The sequence below is a fragment of the Triturus cristatus genome, chromosome 12, assembly GCF_964204655.1.
Source record: "Triturus cristatus chromosome 12, aTriCri1.1, whole genome shotgun sequence".
Taxonomy (NCBI): domain Eukaryota; kingdom Metazoa; phylum Chordata; class Amphibia; order Caudata; family Salamandridae; genus Triturus; species Triturus cristatus.
This window is the reverse complement of record NC_140595.1, coordinates 289,026,372-289,047,912: the sequence shown is the minus strand read 5'-3', so window position 1 is coordinate 289,047,912 and position 21,541 is coordinate 289,026,372. Positions and strand designations below refer to the sequence as shown.

The 21,541-nt window shown below is 46.9% G+C and overlaps 1 protein-coding gene across 1 annotated transcript in view; it reads right to left on the bottom strand.

The window, feature by feature from the left end:
* The window catches only part of ADGRG5 (adhesion G protein-coupled receptor G5), a 769,418-nt gene that overhangs the window by 85,541 nt on the left and 662,336 nt on the right, over positions 1 to 21,541 (bottom strand). The window contains exon 7 of the mRNA XM_085637711.1: positions 9,980 to 10,022. Coding sequence (XP_085493837.1) covers positions 9,980 to 10,022 — 43 coding nt within the window. The remainder of the gene's footprint in view (positions 1 to 9,979; positions 10,023 to 21,541) is intronic.

Genomic DNA, 21,541 nt, shown 5'->3' with positions numbered 1-21,541 from the left:
ACATTGCATTATACCTTTACAACGCATACCATTACAATGCATACCATTACACCACATTTAAGGTAAGTGTTGGATAGTATAGGGGTGATAATTACTATTCTGACTCCAGTGAGTGCAACAGTAGGGTAAGTGTTGGATAGTGTAGGGGTAAAAATTACTATTCTAACTCCAGTGAGTGCAATAGTAGGGTAAGTGTTGGATAGTGTAGGGGTAAAAATTACTATTCTAACTCCAGTGAGTGCAACAGTAGGGTATGTGTTGGATAGTGTAAGGGTACTATGCGTTGTAATGGTATGCATTGTAATGACTTGCGATGTAATGCCTGCGTTGTAATGACATGCAATGTAATGACTGATATGTAAAGGTAGTGCGATGTAATGACTGTGTTGTAAAGGTTGTTTCCCGTTAAAAAGTCTATTGAAAGACTAGATCTGTTTGTCAGTGCGAGTTTAAACTCTGATAGGTGTTTAAAAAAAGGTAAGATATAAATTGTTTCTTTTTATACTTTCAACAGACCGCAATCTTTTCTGACATGGAATATTGAACATAAAATACATTGATTATTTCTTTTAATGAGAATGACTATAAGAATCTGTGAACTTTGTAATAACGGTATTGAAGATTTAAATCAAGTAATTTTTATATGCCCCAGGTTGCATGTTTCTCGTCGACGTTTTTTTAATACCTCTTTTTAGACATTCTAATGCATTTTCAGTAGATGAAGCACAACTGTTGACAACGAAATGAATTGTTTTAAAATGTTTACATTTTCTAAGAGTTTTATGAATTTGTATTAAATTATATTAACTGTTTATGCTATATTGTGTGGACCTCATTGAATTCCAAATTACATAATAAAAAAAACGTGAAAATTTGAACTTGAATATTATTTAAAATTCGGTTTGGGTCACTGAAATGTGTAGTATATAATTTGGCCTTCAGCATATTGATTGAGCTGATCAATAGATTTGAATATTCAGTGGCTGGACAAGTCCATGGTCTGTGTGTATGTTTGTGCATGTGCACCGTTCCTTCTTTTGTGGTAATGTGTTTTAACACAATTGAAAATGTTCTGGCCTCTAGGAACTTGTAACATCAGTCTGTACTCACAGAGGTGTGAGTTGAATGCACTGATGGTCCTCGGTTGCTAAGGACCCCATGTCACTTTGTCATATATTTTTCTCACTTATTTTATCAGTGTAATCTGCACACTCTGGCAACTTGATATTAGCAATGCCTTAATTTGGGTGTCCTTTTTAGGTTCGGGCTAGAGGCAGCTTTAACTGTCTGTTGGCAAGACCTGTTCAATACATGCACATATATTTGTTAGGGCTGTAGGTCAGTCCCTTGAAAATGATTGGATGGCTTTGTTGTCTCTTTCAAATGTCTTCTCTTGATTTGATTAGTCTTGTATTTGTCCCTGGCTGAAAGCATTTTTGTGTTGCATTGTTTGATTAAATGAATTGTATGCTTCTACTGCTTACTTGAGAGGACTGTTTTTTGTTTTATTTTCAGCACTCCTTCGGAGTGCTTGTGTATACTTGCCCTCCTCCTGCTTTGCCTGTATTCTCTGTGTCGTTATTTGCATGCAGTTCTTTTTTTTCTAGTTTTGCTTTTTTATTTACTGTTTTACTGTGGCTCTTTGCCACGTTTGAATGGTAAATTAAAAATGTCTGTCTGCGTCATGGTGGATGTACATGCTTGCATCCCAATGCACATCATGATGCATGCATGTGCATTGAAGGCCATCTTGAAATGGATTTTGTTTAATACGAATCCTATTTCAGTATTGATAGCTGTGAATGCATCTTCATGCATGTGCACATGTACAATTGGCAAAAATCATGTCAAGCCAATTAGTCGGCTAAGCATTAACCTATTGCCTTTGCCAATACTTGTTTTAGATTTCTTGTCCAGTGAAATGACCCATTACAGTCTCAGGACCTCATTACAAGTGGCTCAGGTCAGGTGCTCCTTCGGGGAGTACTTGACTGGCAATGTCCCACATCTGCGCTGCCTGCCGGCCTGTGGGCCACGCAACACTGGCCCTGTGGGCGAGTGTGCACCCCACCAATGATGATTGGCAGCACGCCTCAGTTTGTTCCCGTCACCTCATTGTCTGCGATCTATGAGATCTTGACTGAGGCCAGCTTTGTTTAACCCTGGCGGACATGAGTTACCCACCTGTTCTTTTGCTGCCACACTGCCTGCAACGGTCTTGTTGCCTCCTGTCTGTGACCTCATTGGCCCCTGCCGCGTGCCCACGCCTGACTCTGCGGCCACACTCACCTGCCCTCCTCACCTGGCACTGTGTGGCCTACTTAGTCGACGGCCTGGGCTGCGGGCCCAGCGCTCAGGTGGGTGGAGCTTCACACCCGTGGCTCAATTGCTGCTCCCTACTGCTGCTGCTGCCTGGAGCATGTGTCTCCTGGAAAAGGGGAAAGTCAAGAGTGTCTGCTGGAGTCAGCTACTGGCTCGTGAAGGTGAGCTGCCCACACAAGCCTGAACAAATTGATCAGACCACCAAGTCAGGTGTGATACATTTGGTTGCAGAAAGTGACCTAGTTTGCATGGGGAACAGAGCTGCAAAGTGGAGTGTGGCCTGTAATAGACTGTGTGCACTAATTTCCTGCCAAGTTAATTCTGCATTCCCAGTCTGCTACCACATTGCTCCCTCATAGTCACTGCATCTGCTTATGATTAGTCAAGCCGGCAATAACACCACAGCACCGTAAATAAAAAAAAAAGGAAGAAGAAACTCATCAAAGTTTGAAGTCCCGCCAGTATGAGTGCGGCAGGACAGGAGCAAAATCAACAACATCAAGCATGCACTTACCCTGCACCCTACACACATGCCTCTGTGACACCACACCACCTGCGAACTGTCAGATCTGGCCACACCGCCGCCTAGGTGGCGTTCATGGGTGGGGCATCTCGAGCACTATTTCCGCTTGACACGGGAAACAGATGGAGCCATAAAAAGATCATTACTTCTACACTTCGGGGTGCAGAGCTACAGGAGCAGTGGCGGCTCCTCGAGGGAGTGCTGCAGGGCGGTGAGCGGTGCGGGGGAGGGGCAGGGTGGGGGGTAGTAAACTCCGGCAGACGGCCGAACAGTTAAGTAAATAATTAAATAAATAAAACGATTTATATTGTGCGCTACATCGCCGATTTGGCATTGCTGCGCACGCAATGTAAATTGTTTTATTTACTTAATTATTTACTTAACTCCGTTCTGCCGTATGCTGGAGTTTACTACCCCCCACCCTGCTCCTCCCCCGCCCCATCACCCCACAGAACTCCCTTGAGGAGCCACCACTGTGTATGAGCTATTTGATACACTACCAAAAACTGGCGGTGACACAGACTTAGATGCCGCAGAGAGGGCTCTAAACCAACGCTTTGACCCTCAATTCAACCCCAATTACTAATGTTTTAAATTGCGCCAAGCCCCCCAAACTAGCACTGAATTGGTTGATATGTTCTACACTCGATTAAGGAACTTGGTGAGCACCTACTCCAGCACAGATCAACAGGAGTAGCTCAGGGCACAAATTAAACAACGGCGTAGGTCCACTGTACTCTGGCGCCTCATCCTACAGCAACCTGGCATTTCACTTGATGATATCCTCATACTGGCCCACTCGCATGTACTATCAAGCACCCGGGCAGATGAGCTGGAAGCCACCCTGAGCAAGGCGACTCCCACTTCTGGACCCTAGAAAGCCTCCAACATCAAATTGGAAATGGGCGATGGCATTCAGTGGTGCCTAGACACCGCATGCCAGACGTCAAGCCTGAAACCAGGAAGGAACTGTGGAAACTGTGGCCTAGAACACAGGGTGCCAGGCACGTGCCCTGCGAAGGGAAAGAGGTGTTTGAAGTGTGGAAAATACACCCTATATGTGAAAGTGTGCTGGGGTGGGAGGTCCCGGCCTGCTCCCGATCACCAGAGGAGAACGTCTGTTTCCCTGCAACCAGCTGTCAATGGAGGACACCATGGCAGAGGGAAAACCTAGAGACAATGAGCTGAGTACCCTTCAGAATGAAGAAGAAGTCTTTGTGGCCTTGTTTACTGGAAGAGCTGGACAAGCTTGGAAACCACCCCCCATGTGCGTCATTCAGATTAGAGGTACCTCAGTGAGGGCTCTCATTGACACTGGTGCATCTGTGAATATGATGGATTCCAGACAGTTCGAAAGACTGACGCCACGCCCGCCGCTCTCTCCCAGCTGGGCGAAGGTATACACTTATGAGGGGATGAAACCATTGCCACTCTGAAGAACCGTTGATGTAGATGTTACCTGCAATGAGCGCGTTACGAGGTCAAAGTTCCACATTACTGAAAGCAAGAAGGGTACGCTGCTTGGCTGTCACACAACTGAAACCCTCAGGTTGGTGTTCTTTGTGAAGTAGGTGCACGAGCCGCATGCTGACAATCTACTCACCGAGTTCCTGCAGCTCTTCCAAGGCCCCGGAAAGCTGTCAAGTTAACTTGCACATGGATGAATCCATCAAGTACACAGTTCTGATACACCGGAAGGCCCCTTTCCATTTGCGACCACAGGTTGAGCATGAGTTGCAAGTGCTGAAGGAGCTCAGAGTCATTGAAAAGGTGACTGGCCCAGCACCCTGGGTGTCTCCACTTGTCATTGCACCAAAACCGAAGCAGCCTGGAACCATAAGGCTGTGTGTAGACATGAGGCTACCGAATCAGGCAATCATGCGCGAAAGCTATATAACACCGACAGTGGATGACATCATAGCAGATCTCAAAGAGGCAAAATGGTTTTCAAACCTAATCTGAAATCAGGTACCAACTTCCCGGGCGAGTCGCTACGTCACAACTTTTTCAACACATGTAAGCCTCAGGAGATACAAGAGACTGAGCTTCTGTGTTTTGTCTGCGGCAGAGGTATTTCAAAATGCCATAAAAGAAATCCTCTCTACACTGCTTGGAGTCATCAACCTGAGTGATAGCATTCTCATTTTCTCAGAAAGCCTAGAGGAACACCATGTCCGCTTGAGAGTCACTCTCCAACGCCAGGCAAACAGTGGCCTGACTCTGCACAAAAGTAAAACCTCCTTCTATCAGGACTCTGTAGACTTTTTTGGATGCATCTTCTCGAGGGAGAGGGGCTGTAAGTTGATCCAAGGAAAACAGTGGCCATACAGCGAGCACCTGTGCCACAATAACACACTGAAGTCTGCAGTTTTCTGGGGATTGCAACATAATGTGGGAGATTTATCCCCAACCTCGCCACGATGTTGGAGCTACTTTGGGCACTTATGCGCGCTGCATTCCTGTGGGACTGGAGTCCCGCAGCGGGGAAAGCCTTCAGAGACATCAAGGCAGCCCTCCTTGACAAAGTCACTTTTGCCTACTTTCATCCACAGAGGAAAACTGTACTATTAGTTGACACCAGCCTGGTGGGCCTTGGAGCTGTGCTCATGCAAGAGGGAACAGATCAGGACTGAGTCCATGTAGCGTATGCCAGTCGGGCACTGTCAGAGACTGAAACATACTATGTGCCGATTGAGCGCGAGGCTCTGGCCCTCAGGGTGGGCATGTCAACATTTCCACTTGTATCTTTATAGCCATATATTCAATGTCGTCACTGACCATAAGCCCCTCCTTCCGCTTTTTGAACGTACCACTTGTCTAATTCCTCCATAAATCGAGAGGTGGGCAGTTTAATTGCAGCCTTATGCCTTTGAGGTGATCTACTGCCCCAGGGACAAAAACCCCACAGACCATGTGTCATGGCACACGTCACCATTGGGAATTAAGAACCCAACAGCAAAAGAAGGAAAGACCAAGGAATTCATTCAAATGATTATGAGTGATGTGTGCCCCAAGGCGAAAACGATTGAAGAGATCTGCGAGGCCACCAGAACTGATGGAAGCCTCATCCGAGCAAAAGATCAGTCGGCCGGTCAACAATGGCAGCCTTTCCTTGACGGCATTTGCACCCTGACGCCAGAAGAAGAGATTGTAAGAGAACAGCTGCGGAGGGTGAGGAATGAGCTCAATGAAAGCCGAGATGGTCTACTGTTACGTGGACAGCTGATTGTGATGCCAAAGATTCTATTATCCTGTGTGATTTACCTGGTGCACCAGGGACACCAAGCAACCAATAGGGAGGTGGAAAGATTCATGCAGCCTCTCAAACGGGCCTTAAGGATTGGGGTGGACCTTGGTGAGGATGTGGAATGCTGTCTGCATATGGGCGTACCGACAAACCCCACACGGCATAGCCAACTGTGCTCCCGCAAGCCTATTTTTCAGGAAGCCGACTCAAGATAGCATCCCAACAGACATTTAATGTCAACCTGCTGTCATCGATGTTGAGGCTACCCAGGCCCGAAAAAGAGTCACCAACAACAAAGCTAGCCAGTGTCACGGGACATGAGACCCCACGCTACGGATCAGAGCCTCAGTAATATTGAAAGACAGACACCCTGGGTGTATGTTTCAGACCTCGTATGGGCCAGAGGTCTGGAAGGTCGTAAGATTGACGGAACAATGATCACTGTACAGAGAGGAGACCGACTGACCACAAGAAACGTCTTGTGGTTCAAGGAAGTTGCAGATCTACAGGAATGATCTGTGGACTTGACTGGAGAAAACAGTGCAAAATGTCCAGTGCATGCCAGCTTTCAGATTGTGTACTATGAGGACATAAGCAACTCTCATTAGATTCTCAGAAACTCAAAGCCTTGAGCCCAGCAACGCAAGCCTGCTTGTGAATGTCTTAATTTGTGACGTCTCCCCTCAAACTCTACCAAACTATTCACATAGATAGATAAACAGTTCCCTACGAGAATACAATAAATAATTTTGAATCCAGGTATATCCTACCGCTTCCAGCTGCAGAGATCCTCCTGAACAGCCCACCACCCAAAAGAGTGACCCATGTACACTCATTGTGCCAGTTTCAAAGCACACCAAGAAGAGCTGCCATTAGAGTCAGGTATGAGCAATATTATACTAGCACTCGATATAAGGAGATCCAGTGACGTAACAAAACTTGAGCAGGTTTCCCTGCAAGGTACGTGGAGGGGCCCCCTCCGAACACAATCAGGAGCTCTGTGGCCAGGGTACTGTGCTGAGGGGGCTCCCCTGAGCTTGGGGCTCTCCACACCGTGGGGGCTGCGGAGGCCTATGTTATGCCACTGGTGAGATCCTTCTCAGGTGCATATGACCCAATGTCTTCCGTAGGGTAATATGTAATGATGTCGAGCTCTCCATTACTAAGAATCTGAGTCCAGCTTAGCATAAACCTCAAGAATGCAAGCCACTCTACTCCTGAGGAAGTGGGTCCTCCAAGAACAGTGAAATAATTACACACATGCACACACACATATATCTGACCTTCAGAAACATGGAGGCCACACATACCCATAAAAGCTTCCTGGTACTGACATGTCCAGGTCTGACAGCTTCTGGGCCCTGCCTAGATCTTGGGTATCCTCCATAGCCCCTATAGGGAGCACATCCTAGAGAGTGCTGTGTATTATCTTTCTCTCTCTTTATTATCTCTCTCTCTCTGAAACCTACATGTATTCCCACCCATTGACCAGAGTTCTATAATACTCACTCTCCTTCACAAGCTTGGTTCCTGGCACAGTACACACACTAACACAAACTTTAATTCCCATTAGCAACCTTATCCTGTAGGGAAGAGTTATAAACCTGGCTTTGGAAAGAAAACAGCAACTCTCAATTGGGCGCAACAGTGGGGTTGAATCTATCACCAAAGATGTGTGTCAGTTAACTAAGATTATGGTGTGTCAGGTTAACAGAGATTTGAATGATGAAATGGTCCCATCAGACAAATGCCTGCTGCCTCCTTTGATGGATCATTTATAACTCCCAAGATGACAAAGAGTGAATTGGAAGAAGTAATGCTAATTCAGTGTAAGCGAAATCAGCACCTTTGACATTTTAGTGGCATACCATGTGAGCAAGATCCAAAGACAGCCACTGAGCTTTTATGACCACAGGCTTAGAGGGAAGCACACAAGTGAGAGATGGCCCTCAAAGGCAGGGCTAGCAGACCAGACGGGCTTAATCTGTTGTCTTTAAGCATGTTGCGATGGACAAGCAGTTTCCGTCCCTCACCGGAAAATGGCAGTGTTTACTGGTGTTGGAGTTTAGATGCACTGCTTGAATAAGGAACATTTGGTTGCGCAGTGTGGAAGGACAGCTTCCAAACAGGACACATGTGCCAATTAGTGATGCTGCCATGTACTGAAAGGCAGAGTACAAGACCATAAGTCTTCTCTATGAAAGTTATCGAACCGCAGTTGTCTGTGTTGTAATTCACTCTGGGCCACTTTCGTTTCATAGTATAGCAGTTCGCTGACAGATGTTTAGTATGCTAGTGTGTTCTTAAGGTTTGTCAATCGTCTGTCCTGTTCCAGGGTCACAGACTGCTTGCTTAACACTCTTAACTGTGCTGCTCATGTTTCCTGTAGTTTTGACAGAGATTCTATACAGGTAACCAAAATGGATCACCGAGCCTTGAAAAAGCACTGAACTGCAAAACATGTGAAGGCTGGGTGAAATTTATTTTTTGTCTATGAAATTACAGCACTCTAAAGCTATTCACAGGACCGATACATGGAGTTTCAGATCCCTGCCAAGAAACACTTTCCGAGTGCACCTCAACATCAGTGTTAAATCTTGGATAAGGAACACCAATGATAATCTAAGTAGCCTTTCTTGCACTCTTCGATTGCAGTTGTAGGTTTTGATATTTTGTTTCAGTCTTTAGGTTTAGAGGATTCTCTTGCAGATGCAGGATGTTCTTCTGAGGATGAAGCTGCAGTCAGGTAAAGATGGAGGGAACACTGAGACCTTGTGTTGGCAGCACACTTCAAAAACAGGAAGTGGGACTACTGTTCAGGTTAGAGATCCTGGAGAACATGGCTCGCTGCCAGTGCTGGGTCCAGTTTTCGGACCGGAAGGTGTGGTTTACTGCGTCATGGTGGTAAGCCTGCATATTGAAAATCCTGAGGAAGTGAGTATGCAGGTAGTTGGTTGTGCTTTCACCATTTGGGATGCTGAACAGTATCAAAGATCAGAAGTGTATATCATGGACATGCTGTAAGGACTTTGGTTGTAGTCGTAAGCGAAGGGGCTAAGGTTATGAGAAATACAGTTTCAAATTTGTGGACTGAGAGGTGAATGGATGTTTAAGAAACCTATAGAGGAGACCAGGCTAATAGACTCATTTAAATAATACCCAAGCTGAGAATGATTAACTCAGGGAGGTGCAGCAGGAAACACTCAGAGTATTGCTTGTCGAGTTTAGTGAGACAGTATTGACGTAGTGATATGAGGGCTTAGGCTAAGAGAACCTGAAAATGTAAGGATTCAGTGGGAGAAATGGAGAGCAAAGAAGTGTTGATCTGAGAAATACATGAATCTAGCCATTAGGTGCCCATAGAATGTAAGCACTTGAGCACAGCTGGAGCAGGTAAAGGGGTGGCTGCTTCTCAGCCCTTTGGGACACATTTTCAGGACAAATTATCAGCATTACTGTCAATCCATCACTTCTATTGAGTGTGAAGCCCTAAGCTCCTAAAAGCCTTACAGTTCATGCTGTGCTCTATAAATAAAACACCAACATATTCTCCCGCTACTTGATACTTTTGTATCTTTTCAACCACAACCTACACAGTCCGAGAACTTTATGAAATGATGTAATGACATATGTAGGCCTTTAACAAATAAACAGGAGGCACATAAAGGTTGCTTGATACATGATCGGTGCAATCAGTGGTGCCCCCTTAGCCTTGCATTCTTCTCTATGGTGTCCCCCCCTCCATAGGTAGACTCCGTTCACAATATGCTAACTTCAATTGTGTATAATGCTAACCCAAGACTTCCTACATCACTCGCTCTAGCAGATAGCTCTTCATGGGCATCCACCCCTTCCTAGACAAAAAAAGCATTAGGAGCAGGTCTTACCTGTCCCTGGGATCCACCAAACACACCTGGCATTGGCTTCATTCTACAAAAAGAGAACAAGAGCCATATCAGTCTGGGAAAAATATAAATCTCACTGCTTTAATTTGACCAGTTGCCAAGGAAGACAGATGGGAGTGAGTGGACTGTAATATGGAAGGGCGTGTAACAGAAAGGAATAAATGTGGGAGTAAAATTAGCTAAGAACAAAAGCAAGAAAGGAAGCAGAAGTGAAACATATTTTCTGTGTTCCGGGTGTCAGTGGTTACTAACTATTTTCCATGGAACGCATTACTGTTTTCCACAGATATCCAACAGCTTTATTAGTCTTATAATATGTGAATCTTTCTTTAGTGTTGAGCAATCTTACACTGCCCAGCCATTCCTCAAGCTTGGGACATGGGCAGACATCTGTCTAGAAGGCAGGATGAGACTGGCTAAAAGCTAAAGGCTCACGAGACATCGGGCGGGACAGGATCTCCTACACCAATAGGTTATTTTCGGAGAAATACCTTTTTGGCAAAGGGGATACAAAACCCTATTAGGTCCCTGATTTAGCTCAAGCAATCCTTTCAAAATTTCTGCACAAAGAAACTGGATTGCCACATATAAAAAAGGTGTGTTTTCCCACAAAGCACCCAACAGCGATTTGATTAATCCCTCTATATCTGGAAATGGCATTTGGTAGTTTTGGGTATTACTTGTACACGTTTTTAGAGCAGTATTCTGCATTTTGGAGTACTGTTGAGAAATTGGCAATTCTATGCTGGATGGATTTTCATTGCTCGTCCTCCAATGGAGTATCAAATACATTCCCTATTTCAATTTATCCAGTGAGGATGAAGGACAGAAAAAAAGCAAGCTACAATCAATACATTCTGTAGATCTGGTGTGAGGCCTTCTCTCTGCGACCAGAGACAGTCAAATGATTACTGAGTAGCATCTATGTTGAGTATTGCACCCCAAGGCTAGTGGGGCAGAACAGACAAGGCTACCCCAGGAGGCGATAGGTAGTTTGAAACTCAGAAACCACGCGACACGAGTAGTTACAGTCAATAAGCTCAATGCTGAGTCACACCCATACATTTTTATTTACATACATGAAAGTAGGGCAGTTGAAAATTAAATCAACACAAACAACAGAAAGGCCTTGGTACTTTCGATGGCTGAGAAAAGAGAATAAACACTTACGTGATAAGCACTACCTCAAAAATAACACTAAGCCAGACAGCCAATGTTATCTTATGGAAACGTGTTTGGGTGTCATCTGCTTACTTTAGGAATGTTCCTGTCACTCCACGTCCACTTGTGTCTCATGTCTGTTCATATGGGCTACGTTGACAAATCTCGGTCAAGGGGGCAAAGCTAAAATGTGTCAAGGTCACTATAATTTGATTTCCCTCCTTTATATGTGGCTCAGAGTCCAGGCAGAAATAACTCAATAGTTTTGAGCCCAACAGGCTGCACATCTCCTACAACCAAACACAAATTAATTCAAATAAACCTCCACCCTACCTAAATGAGCAGGCCACCCACCCAAAACAAAGATGATATTTTCCAAGAGCCAAAGGGCTAGAGATCACAGAACCAGAAATAGGCTAGGGGTCCAATTATAGCGAATATCAAGAATATTAACTGCTGAATTGCAACCTTCATCTCACAAAGAAATCACTCAGGTCTGGAAGTATGCACTGCAAGGTCCTAGTTGGTCCTGGTGGACTCACTCACTTCTTCAAAATGTCTTCCAGGCAGTCATCAGTCAGCTGGACCTTGACCTTTGACCTCTGGATTAGTAATAATGTTATTACCTTGAACTATAGAGGTTGATCAATGTAGTGGATATGATATTATTGTAGGCCGCTATTGTTGAGTAAATGTTACTTAGCCAGGGACAGGCCTAGGCCTCTGTGCTCATGCTTAGATCAGTGTGACGCCTGGGGCAGAATTAAAGTCAATATACCACGTACACACGTAGCCAGGCACTCAAGGCAAGGAAACACGCCGTACACCATGCAGAGGACATTTCTGTCCCAACACTCAGCCCTTACAAGGACTGGACTCCTCAAAGACTTGTCAACTGCCCCCTGTACTCAAAAACTCCAATCTCAATCCAGAACAACTCTTTTATTTTTGCACTTTGTTTAACTTTCGCTAGATAATAAAAGCAGTAATAAATATGTGGGCAATCAGGTACATATATTTATCGTTAAGGAATATGAATTTGGATTCCATCCTGCTTTTATTATCTAACTAGCCCTCCTGAATATTCTTTTTTTTAAATGTGTTTATTAGATTTTGAATAAACAAAATACAATGCACAGTAATGTATCAAGCAATGTACCCATCCCCAATGCCTCCCCAGCCCCCTCCTCCCCCAACACGGCATGGCATGGAGATAGCATCCATCAATACAAGGACATGTGCAGCATAAAGAGTGTATAATGGCACACAATAGGCAATAATAAATGAAACAGTGGCAGTAGCAGTCCTGGTTACGTCAAGCGCAAAGCACAGAGCAACCTGTAAATAAACATGGCATCACTGATCAGGGTGGGTTAGCAGATAAACAGTCAATGGGGCCCAAAAATCTTTAGGTCGGGAAGCCTCAGGTATTTCCTCAGCATAAGCTTCCAACTGATCCCTACAATAGAGTAGATCATACATCCATTTCTTAACAGTTGGAACAGATTTAGCACCCCAATTCAACGCCACAGCTCTTTTTGCCAGAAAAGTTGAGACTGCAACCAAACGCCAGTTGCAGGGCTTAAGGCTCCCAACACTGCCTAGGAGTCACACCTCCGGAACACAATGCACAGGCTCCATAATAACATCAGTTAACACTTTCACCACCTTAGTCCAGAACGCATACACGCCAGCACATGCCTAAGCCAAATGGAGAAAGTCAGTGTCTGCTTGCCCGCACCGGACACATGCAGCACTTTCACGCAATCCAAACTTACACAACTGCAAAGGGGTATAGTACAATTGGTGCAGAAACTTTAAGTGAATCATACGGAGATTGCAGTTTGATGTGAGGCGCCCGGTTAGAGCGCAGTAGGCTTGCCACTGCCCAAGCGTGAGTACAGTACCCAGTACCGTATTCCATTTCAGGAATGAAGGGTGATCCCCGGGCTCATTCTCCCTGTGAGAGGCCTTATATAGTCTAGTAATTAGGCCCTTCGTCGCGGCTACAGCCAGCACTGCCTGCAGCTCTCGCATTGTCCTGGGCTCAGCTGGAAAGCCCGGGTATATATCCCTAAATGCTTGCCGCACCCAGACGAATATGAACCCGAGCATAAAGCTGCCACGTCGATCACCCTGTACACTTTGCAGGGTACGAAACTGCCCCTTTGTATATAAATCTCTCATAGTAGTGATGCCCACAGCAGCCAGCCCCTGCAGTGCGAGCTTCTCCCGTGCAGCCGAAATGTCCGGATGCACTGCGATAGGTAGCAACGGGGCATATAGATAGGGAAGTCGAGACCTTTTGGCTAGAGCCCTCCATGCCCATGCCGTACAAAGAGCGGGGTTTATTTCTGTTCTAGGGCCACCCGTGCCTCCAGATAGGGTGGCGCCCGGGAGAGGCAAAGGGAGTACAGCGTACACCTCTATTGCAGTATGAGGTTGAAACCGCTGTGGGAAGTGCCAATAATGCGCTTGTGCGCAAAGATAATAAAGCCGAAAATCCGGAGCCTTGAAGCCGCCACAGTCAAAGGGCTGCACCAAAACATCCCAACTGCATCTGGGTTTCTTACCACCCCATACAAACGTGAGTAACACAGATTGGAGCACGGAACAATGCGATATTTCGCCTGATAGGGATATTAACAAAAAGATAGAGCAGTTTGGGTAAAATAGTTATTTTAATAACTGCGATGCGATCCGCCAATGAGAGAGATAAACGTGTCTACCGCTCCGTCTGCTCAGTAATCCGCGTTAGTTCCCAACCATAATTCTCAGTGATCACCCGATCTGGATCCCTGTGCAACCATATCCCTAGGTACTTCACCGGGTCCTGAGTCCACGCCAGCGGGTTCCAGCAGAGAGCGGAAACACAGTAGATTTCGTCCAATTTATTCCCAGACCTGAATACCATTCAAATTTAACGTATTCCCAAAGCAATGCCGGGAGGTAGGTGGCAGGCTCCCTGACATACAACAGCATATCATCTGCGTAAAGGGAGACCACTGATGGCCGCTGACGAATACGCAGGGCAGCCGCTGATTGACACTGCCGGAGCTTACAAGCCAACGGCTCCAGCGCAAGCGCAAAGAGCATTGGTGACAGGGGGCAGCCCTGTCGCATGCCCCGCTCTATGGGGAAGTAGGAGGCGATCCACCCATTGACTCACACCCGTGCCTGCGGCTCCGTATACAGCACCCGTATTCATTGTAGAAATAACGGGGGAATCCCATCCTAGTAAAAATGGTAAACATATAGTCCCACTTAAGGGAATCAAATGCCTTTGCTGCGTCCAATAACACAGCAACTGCCTGGAAGTTGGGGTCAAAGTAATGCATTGTGGAAAATAGCGTACGCAAATTGTGGGCAGTGGACCTGGCTGACACAAAGCCCGATTGATCCGGCAGCACCAGAAGAGGAATAAGCAGCTGCATCCTAGTAGCTATCGTTTTTGCCAGTATCTTGGCGTCTATATTAATTATAGAAAGAGGACTATATGATTCGCAGCGATTAGCAGATTTATCAGGCTTCAAGAGTGGCACCAGCAATGCTTCTTTGAGAGTGGCCGGGAGATGTCCATTATCGTAAGCTTCTGCATACATCTCCAGCAGCCATGGGGCCAACTCATCCACGTAAGCTTTATAAAACTCACTTGAGAGTCCGTCATGCCCAGCAGCCTTACTCATGGGAAGAGACATTATGGCTAATTTTACGTCTTCGATGTCAAAGGGCTGGGTGATGTATTTCCTAGGCCCTTGGAACAACCACCCCAGTGCGACATCATCAAGATAATTGTGTATCTCTGTCGGAGGCACAGTCGTTCCCTTCTCATACAGAGTTGTATAGTATTTTACAATAATATCACTGATTTCAGGTGTTGTATAATGAGCTACATCATCTTCATCCAGCATCTCAGTAATAGAAGACTGACTTTGCGGCGCCGAAAGTTTCTGGGCCAGGGATCTGCCCCATAATAACGAGCTATACAACATCTCGATCTGTGCAACAATTCTTGATCCACGGTGCTGTTGTGTTCTGTAACAAGATCCCGTATCACTGCCAGCGTGCTGGAGGAGGGAGAGTGATCATACTCACGCTCCAACTGAGATATTTCTGCAGCAAGCCTACTTATTCTACGCCTAATATCTCGCAGCACTCCAGCCTGCGCTCCTATACATGTGCCCCTTATCGTTACTTTAAATGCTTCCCAGAGGACTCCCGCACTCTCCACTAAGCCACTGTTTTCCCTAAAGAAAGTCCGGATCCCCTCCCCAATAGTTTGTTTGAACACAGGGTCAGTTAGGGAAGATGGCTGCAGTCGCCACGTGAAGGGTGGTCGCTCACAGGTTGGAACCTGCAATTCAAGTAGCACAGGGGAATGGTCAGATAGCGTTCTCGCCATGTGACCAACCGTCAGTGTCCAGGTACACACGGTGGCAGATACAATCCAGTAGTCTAAGCGGGACCATGTCCTGTGAACAAAAGATATGAAGGTGCTTTCCCGCTTGCCCGGATGCTGAATGTGCCACACATCGTGTAAATCTCCAGCTTCCATAACCCCTAGTAACGTCTCCGATGCCAACTTAGGCCTGGTAGTACTGCTGCCCAAATGATCAAACTCTCCATCCAAGCATACATTAAAGTCGCCCCCCAAAATAATCTCGGCTGAGAAAAACCCAGATATCCGGCGCCATACATCTGAGAAAAAAGAGGGATCATCCACATTCAGACCATATACATTCACCAATAACACACTCACGTTACCCATTTGGCCATATAGTATCGCCACCCGGCCCTGCTCATCCGTTTCAGTCCGCAGCGCAGTGAATGGGACCCCTTTCTTAACCAGAATCATTACACCCCGTGAGTGGGTAGGAGAAGAAGACGCAAGGTGCACCCCAGCCCACCTAGCCCCAACTCTGCCTGCAGATGATTGAGTAAGATGTGTTTCCTGAAGGAGTGCAACCTGCATGTCCATCCGATCCAAGCATGCCAACACTGCACGTATTTGTTTGGGGGTATTCAGCCCCCACACATTCCAGGTCAAGCACTTCACCCTACCGCCCATAACACTCGTACCGTAATACACTCTCTGAAAGTGAAAACAACTAATGTGCCCTGCAATCCAGCTTCTACTTGTTTGTGATGCATCTCAATAGCCCGTGTCATAGAAATAATTAGTGCCAATGCCGCACTCAAACCCCCAGCTCCCCCACCCCCCACCCACTTCAGCTTCCCCAACATGCTAAAGCCATCCCAGTGTGAAACAACTTGTCCCGAACAGGGGAAACAAAAAAGAACATATTCGTGGGGTACACCCATTATTGGGGGGGTCGTCAAAGCGCTACTAACCTCCCGTCTAGCAGGAGGCGGCTGAGCAGAACTAGGGACTGTGCCACAGTGTCAATAGGAGGTGCCCCCAGCCTGCCAGTCATTATACAGCATAACTTCTGTGAGGGGCACAGTTAGAGGACATTGCCCGTATTACATTGAGTACCATAGTGAGAGAAGACACATATAAACTATAGTCCCAGCCAAGGACGACTGACTCCTACTACTGTTCTTCATCGCTGCACGCCGCGCTGGACTCCCTCCGGTTCCGCTTCAGTTGCTTTGCGTGTTCAAGGGCCGGCTTGGGATTGGAAAAGATTTTAGAGTCCCCTTCAGGGACAATCCGCGGCCTAGCAGGGTAGAGCATTGCATACGGGGCTCCCTCCGATTGCAGAAATGTCTTCACATTACCAAATTCTCTGCGAGCAGCTTGCACAGCAACCGTGAAGTCATAGAAGAAGGCCAGAGCGTTACCTTGGTGGACAATAGAACCTTTATCTCTGGCCATTCTTAGTATGGCGTCGCGGTCCCTGTAGTTCAGCACCCTGGCTATAATTTGGCGGGGGGAGCCCCTGGGACCGGGCGTGCCGCAAGGGAGCGATGCGCACGCTCCACAATGAACATGTTGGACAGAGGCTCTGTGCCAAAGATATCTTTTATGAGAGTCTCTATAAAGGTTTCCATTTTGCCAACATTGGTGGATTTCGGCAGCCCTGTAAGGCGTATATTATTGCGCCGGGACTGCGCTTCCAAGTCCTCATTCTTGGCCTGAATGAGGGCCAGGACCTTTTCCATGTTCAGTGTTTTGCCCGCAACGTCACTCAGACTGTCCTCAGCTGCTGACACCCTTTGCTCCACCGCACCCATACGTGTGTTCTGTTTCTCTAGCTGAGCAGACATATGGTCCAGGCGGTGGTTTACCACTGCCATGGTGCCCTCAATAGATTGCAGACTGCGCTGCATGGCTAGCAATGTGGCCTCAAGCGTGGGGGGTGCGTCGCCAAGGGCATCCGCTTCAGAGTCAGAAGCTGCTTTTTGTGTTGTCTTCGTGGATTGTTGCGCCTCAAAGATGAGACACGGCTGTGATTTGTCCGTTCTCCCCATTCTCCAATCACTATTGCGCAAGCCGTCCAAACAGTAAAGTGATGAGGGAACAAGTGCCTACTCGTGCTGCAAATGGACAACCAAAAACAGAACCTGCAGGCTAGAGGAAATAGAGATTCTCACACAAAGTCAGGTCCCAGGTATGGGCAGTAGTTTTCACTCAGCCCCCCAGCAGGGCAGCACCCAGTTCTGCGTGTAACAAGATCTGAAGTGGGAAGAGTTCTCACCAGGCCACAAGTTCCCCAATGGCCAAAAGTGCCCGATCGGCCAGGTACAGCGATACACCACTTCACGGCAGTTAGGCGTCAGAGCTGGAGCAGGACATAAGGGGTCCGCCGCGGACCCTCCCAGTGTGTGGCCAGTGCAGAGTAGAGCCAAACAATCTCAACCAGCGGGGGGCCCCCCCAGGAGCAATAACATCAGCGAGGGACCCACACCAATATGCTCGCTAGTGTTCCAGGGCTGGCAGGCGAGTCCCCGGTAGTAGGCGCAGTTATATTTCAATCAGTGCAAATGCATGTGTGTAACGGCTCAGAGCACCGCCGCTGCAGAGTAACATCCACCAGGCCCCACGTCACCCAATGTGCACCACCGCCATCACTCTCACAAGTCTAGGAGCCATGGACACTTCACCACTATGGCCAGAACTGCGCCACAGGCCACGCTCCGAGGCCCAATCTCCTCTGACACTACCAAACTGCAGGATAATGGGGGGAGAACGTGGCATCAGAAGGTGAGGCCCCAACGCTCAATCAGGCTGCCGCATACAGGTCTCCAGCTGGATGTCAGGAATCGGCACTCTCCCACAGCCAGTACTGCCGGTGCTCACTTAGGGCCGCACAGCCGGCGCCATCTCACACACATAGACACTTCAGCCGGGAACCGCAGCTCAGCGGGACTTCCCCACAGCACCGAAGTTTCCCCACTAGGGCAGGAGGGTGTTAAGCACGCAGTCCCCTTGAAAGAGGGACGTAGATGGCACGATTTGGTGGCGGATAGTGATCGGATGTTAGCTCAGCCAGGCAGAGCTACACTAGCGTGCGGCCATCTTGCCGTGTGCCCTCTAGCACCCCCCTTCCTGAATATACTTGATGGCTTGCATCACATACTGAACAGAGGTGACACTCTTTTACCCATCCTGTTAGACTTGACAGTGGCTTTGATACCACTGATCAGGGCAAGTTAATCAAAACAATGAAATACCCCATGGGTTTTCATGACTCTGTCCTGAGTTGGCTTCTTCATTTCTCACAAGCAGAACCAACTGGTCAGATTTGGAATTGCCACATTTAAACCATACGTGGAGCCACGAAATCTGATTCTAGAGGATGCGGGTTTCTGTATAGGCCAGAATGCTAAGGGCACTCAATTATACCTAAACACTTCAGCAACTAAGAACATTTTACACACCTGCCTTGAAAGACGTCTAAATGGGTGTTGAGAATTTGCTCATAATAAACCTCCAAGTAACAGAGGAGCTTATTTACAAGCCCCGTGCACCGCCGGTGTATCACTTTTAAAATGGGAAAAAGTGACGTACCGGTGGCGCAAGGGTCTTGTAAATAAGCCCCAGAGTTCCTTCCCATTAAGCCCACCCTCAAGAGTGAATGCAATCCCTCTCTTCTGGATTCTTCTCTCTCTTCCACAGTAAAATCTCTCAGGGTCACTCTAGATCTTACTGTCACTGTCTTGCTTATTTTATTTACTAATTGGGTAGCAATAGCTGGTAACATCTTTCTTCACTACTTTAAAAACGGGAAGCAAGATGGCGGCTGTCTAAACGGCCGGTGCAGTGAGGCGGTGAAGGCAGTGAGCAGAGGCAGGAGATCGATGGATGGCTAAAAACGTTTGCGGAAACGAAATTGAGCGAATTCTCACCGTCAATTCGGAGCTAAGGATGTTGGTGATACGGATAGTTTCGACTATACGAAACACTGTTTGCTGGCTGACCGAGGGTGACGTGAAGCCCACAGCGTCTTTGCTCCGGTGCAAGCCCCGCGGAAGTCCGGTGAGGCGGAGCCTAGCTAGAACAGCACGGAGCTGGTGCAGTCAGAGCAGAATTACGCGGAACAGATCGGAGGAGAGTTCGGAGTATTCTGAGCTGATCCTTATCAGGACTGGAGCCGAGCAGAGCAGCGAACACGGTCTTCCTACTTCACAGAAGTTTACTGAAATACGAAGAAGGGCGAGGACACGAGGAAGCAGGATGCCCCCAAAAATCGTGGCGGGTCTGAAAACGGCGTCCCAAAGGAAAAAACAGCTTCGGGACGATGGTGGCCTCGAGGCTGAGGGAAATGAGCTTCCTCTTGAAAAGGGAAGAAAACACCAGCAAAGCACTACGAAATCACGTCAGGCCCCCACCTCAATTGCAGATATTTTTCCAAAGGCCGGTAAGGAGAAGGAGGGGGTGATGGTGGCATTGGCTGACACGGTAGTGGCGATTGAGGGCAACACTAATACACCGACGGACAGAGGGCTTTTGGGGGGCCCGAAAATAGTTAATAATACTGAGCCATTAACTATTGTTATAAATCAGGAGGTTGACAGCGCAACGCCTACCAAAACGCAATCTCAGACTAAATCAGCTGTAAAAGTGGGCGTAAAAAACGTTCTGTATGCAGAAGCCGACCAGTCACCTCAGAACTCCTCGCGGCAGGATTTGAGTAAGCTGGGGTCAGAAGGTATCTTGCCAGACAAGGGCCAAATATCCGTAATGCGAGCAGAAGACACCACCAATATGGGAATTTCAAGAATTGAGTCGGACTCCGAATTGGGTGATCCCTTTAGTGAAAAGGAGAAAGTCCCAAGCGAGTGCTTCTTTTCTACTTCCGAGGGGGCCGACTGGTCGGAAGATGGTGAAGATAGCTCTAATCCAGAGTTTGATGGGGGCTCAGACAGCAATTCTGAAGTGGATGCCCCAGTAATAACTACTAGACCCCCAATGGCGATAAGGCATAAGACCCAGAGCCGCAGCGATACTAGTATTAATCAACCCCCTGCTCTTCCCCTTCAGGAAGATCCTGGTGTTAACAATACTAATATCTCATTATTGGAGACGATTCACCAAGAAATCATGGCACATAGAGAGGAAACACGCCAGGATAATCGTAAAGCTCAGGCAGCGATGAGGAAGATGCAGGGCATAGTGAGAAAACTTTCCAAGGCCTGTGCCAATACCGGGGATAGAGTGTCAAACCTGGAAGAGCGAATAGTAACAATAGAAGCAGAAGCTGTTGAGTCTACTTCTAAGGTTGATGCTCAATGTGCACAGGTGATTGATCTACAGTGGAAGACGGAACAATTGGAAAACAGGCTTCGCCAAAACAACCTGAGGGTTCTGGGGGTCCCGGAGGGGGCGGAGGGCTCTGATATAAAGGTCTACATCATTAAGCTATTCGAACAGGCTTTTCCGGAACTTTCCAGCTGGAACTGGGCTACTGAGATTCAGCGTGTACACCTTTCAAAATTCGTAAAACTGCGAGAGGAGGCGATAAACCCAGAGCGATATTGTTTTTTTTCGGAAATTATATCTTGAGACAATCTATTGTCGAAAAAGCGAGACCGGAAGCGAGAAGATCTGGCGAAGGAATTTCGTTTTTTGTGCGTCCTGATTATTGCCATTCGACAGTCGAGCGAAGATGGAGACTAAGGGAGATGATTAAGCCTTTTCAGGAAAAATAATGCAAGCTTTTTTGATTAATCCAGCACAGTTAAAAGTGATATCTGATGGCAAAACCTTATTCTTTGGCTCTGAAATCAAAGCCAAAGAGTACTTGGACTCCATTGACTCTACTGGTAATTAGATTTTTTTTTCTCTTTTTATTTTCCTAGTTGCGGGGTGTAGAAAAAAAAAAAAGGAAAAAAAGGGAGCTGAATTTCACATAATTATGTCTATGTGCTCGTATAGTTACTTTCATTGTTTTCGCACATTTGGTCTATGTATTGTTA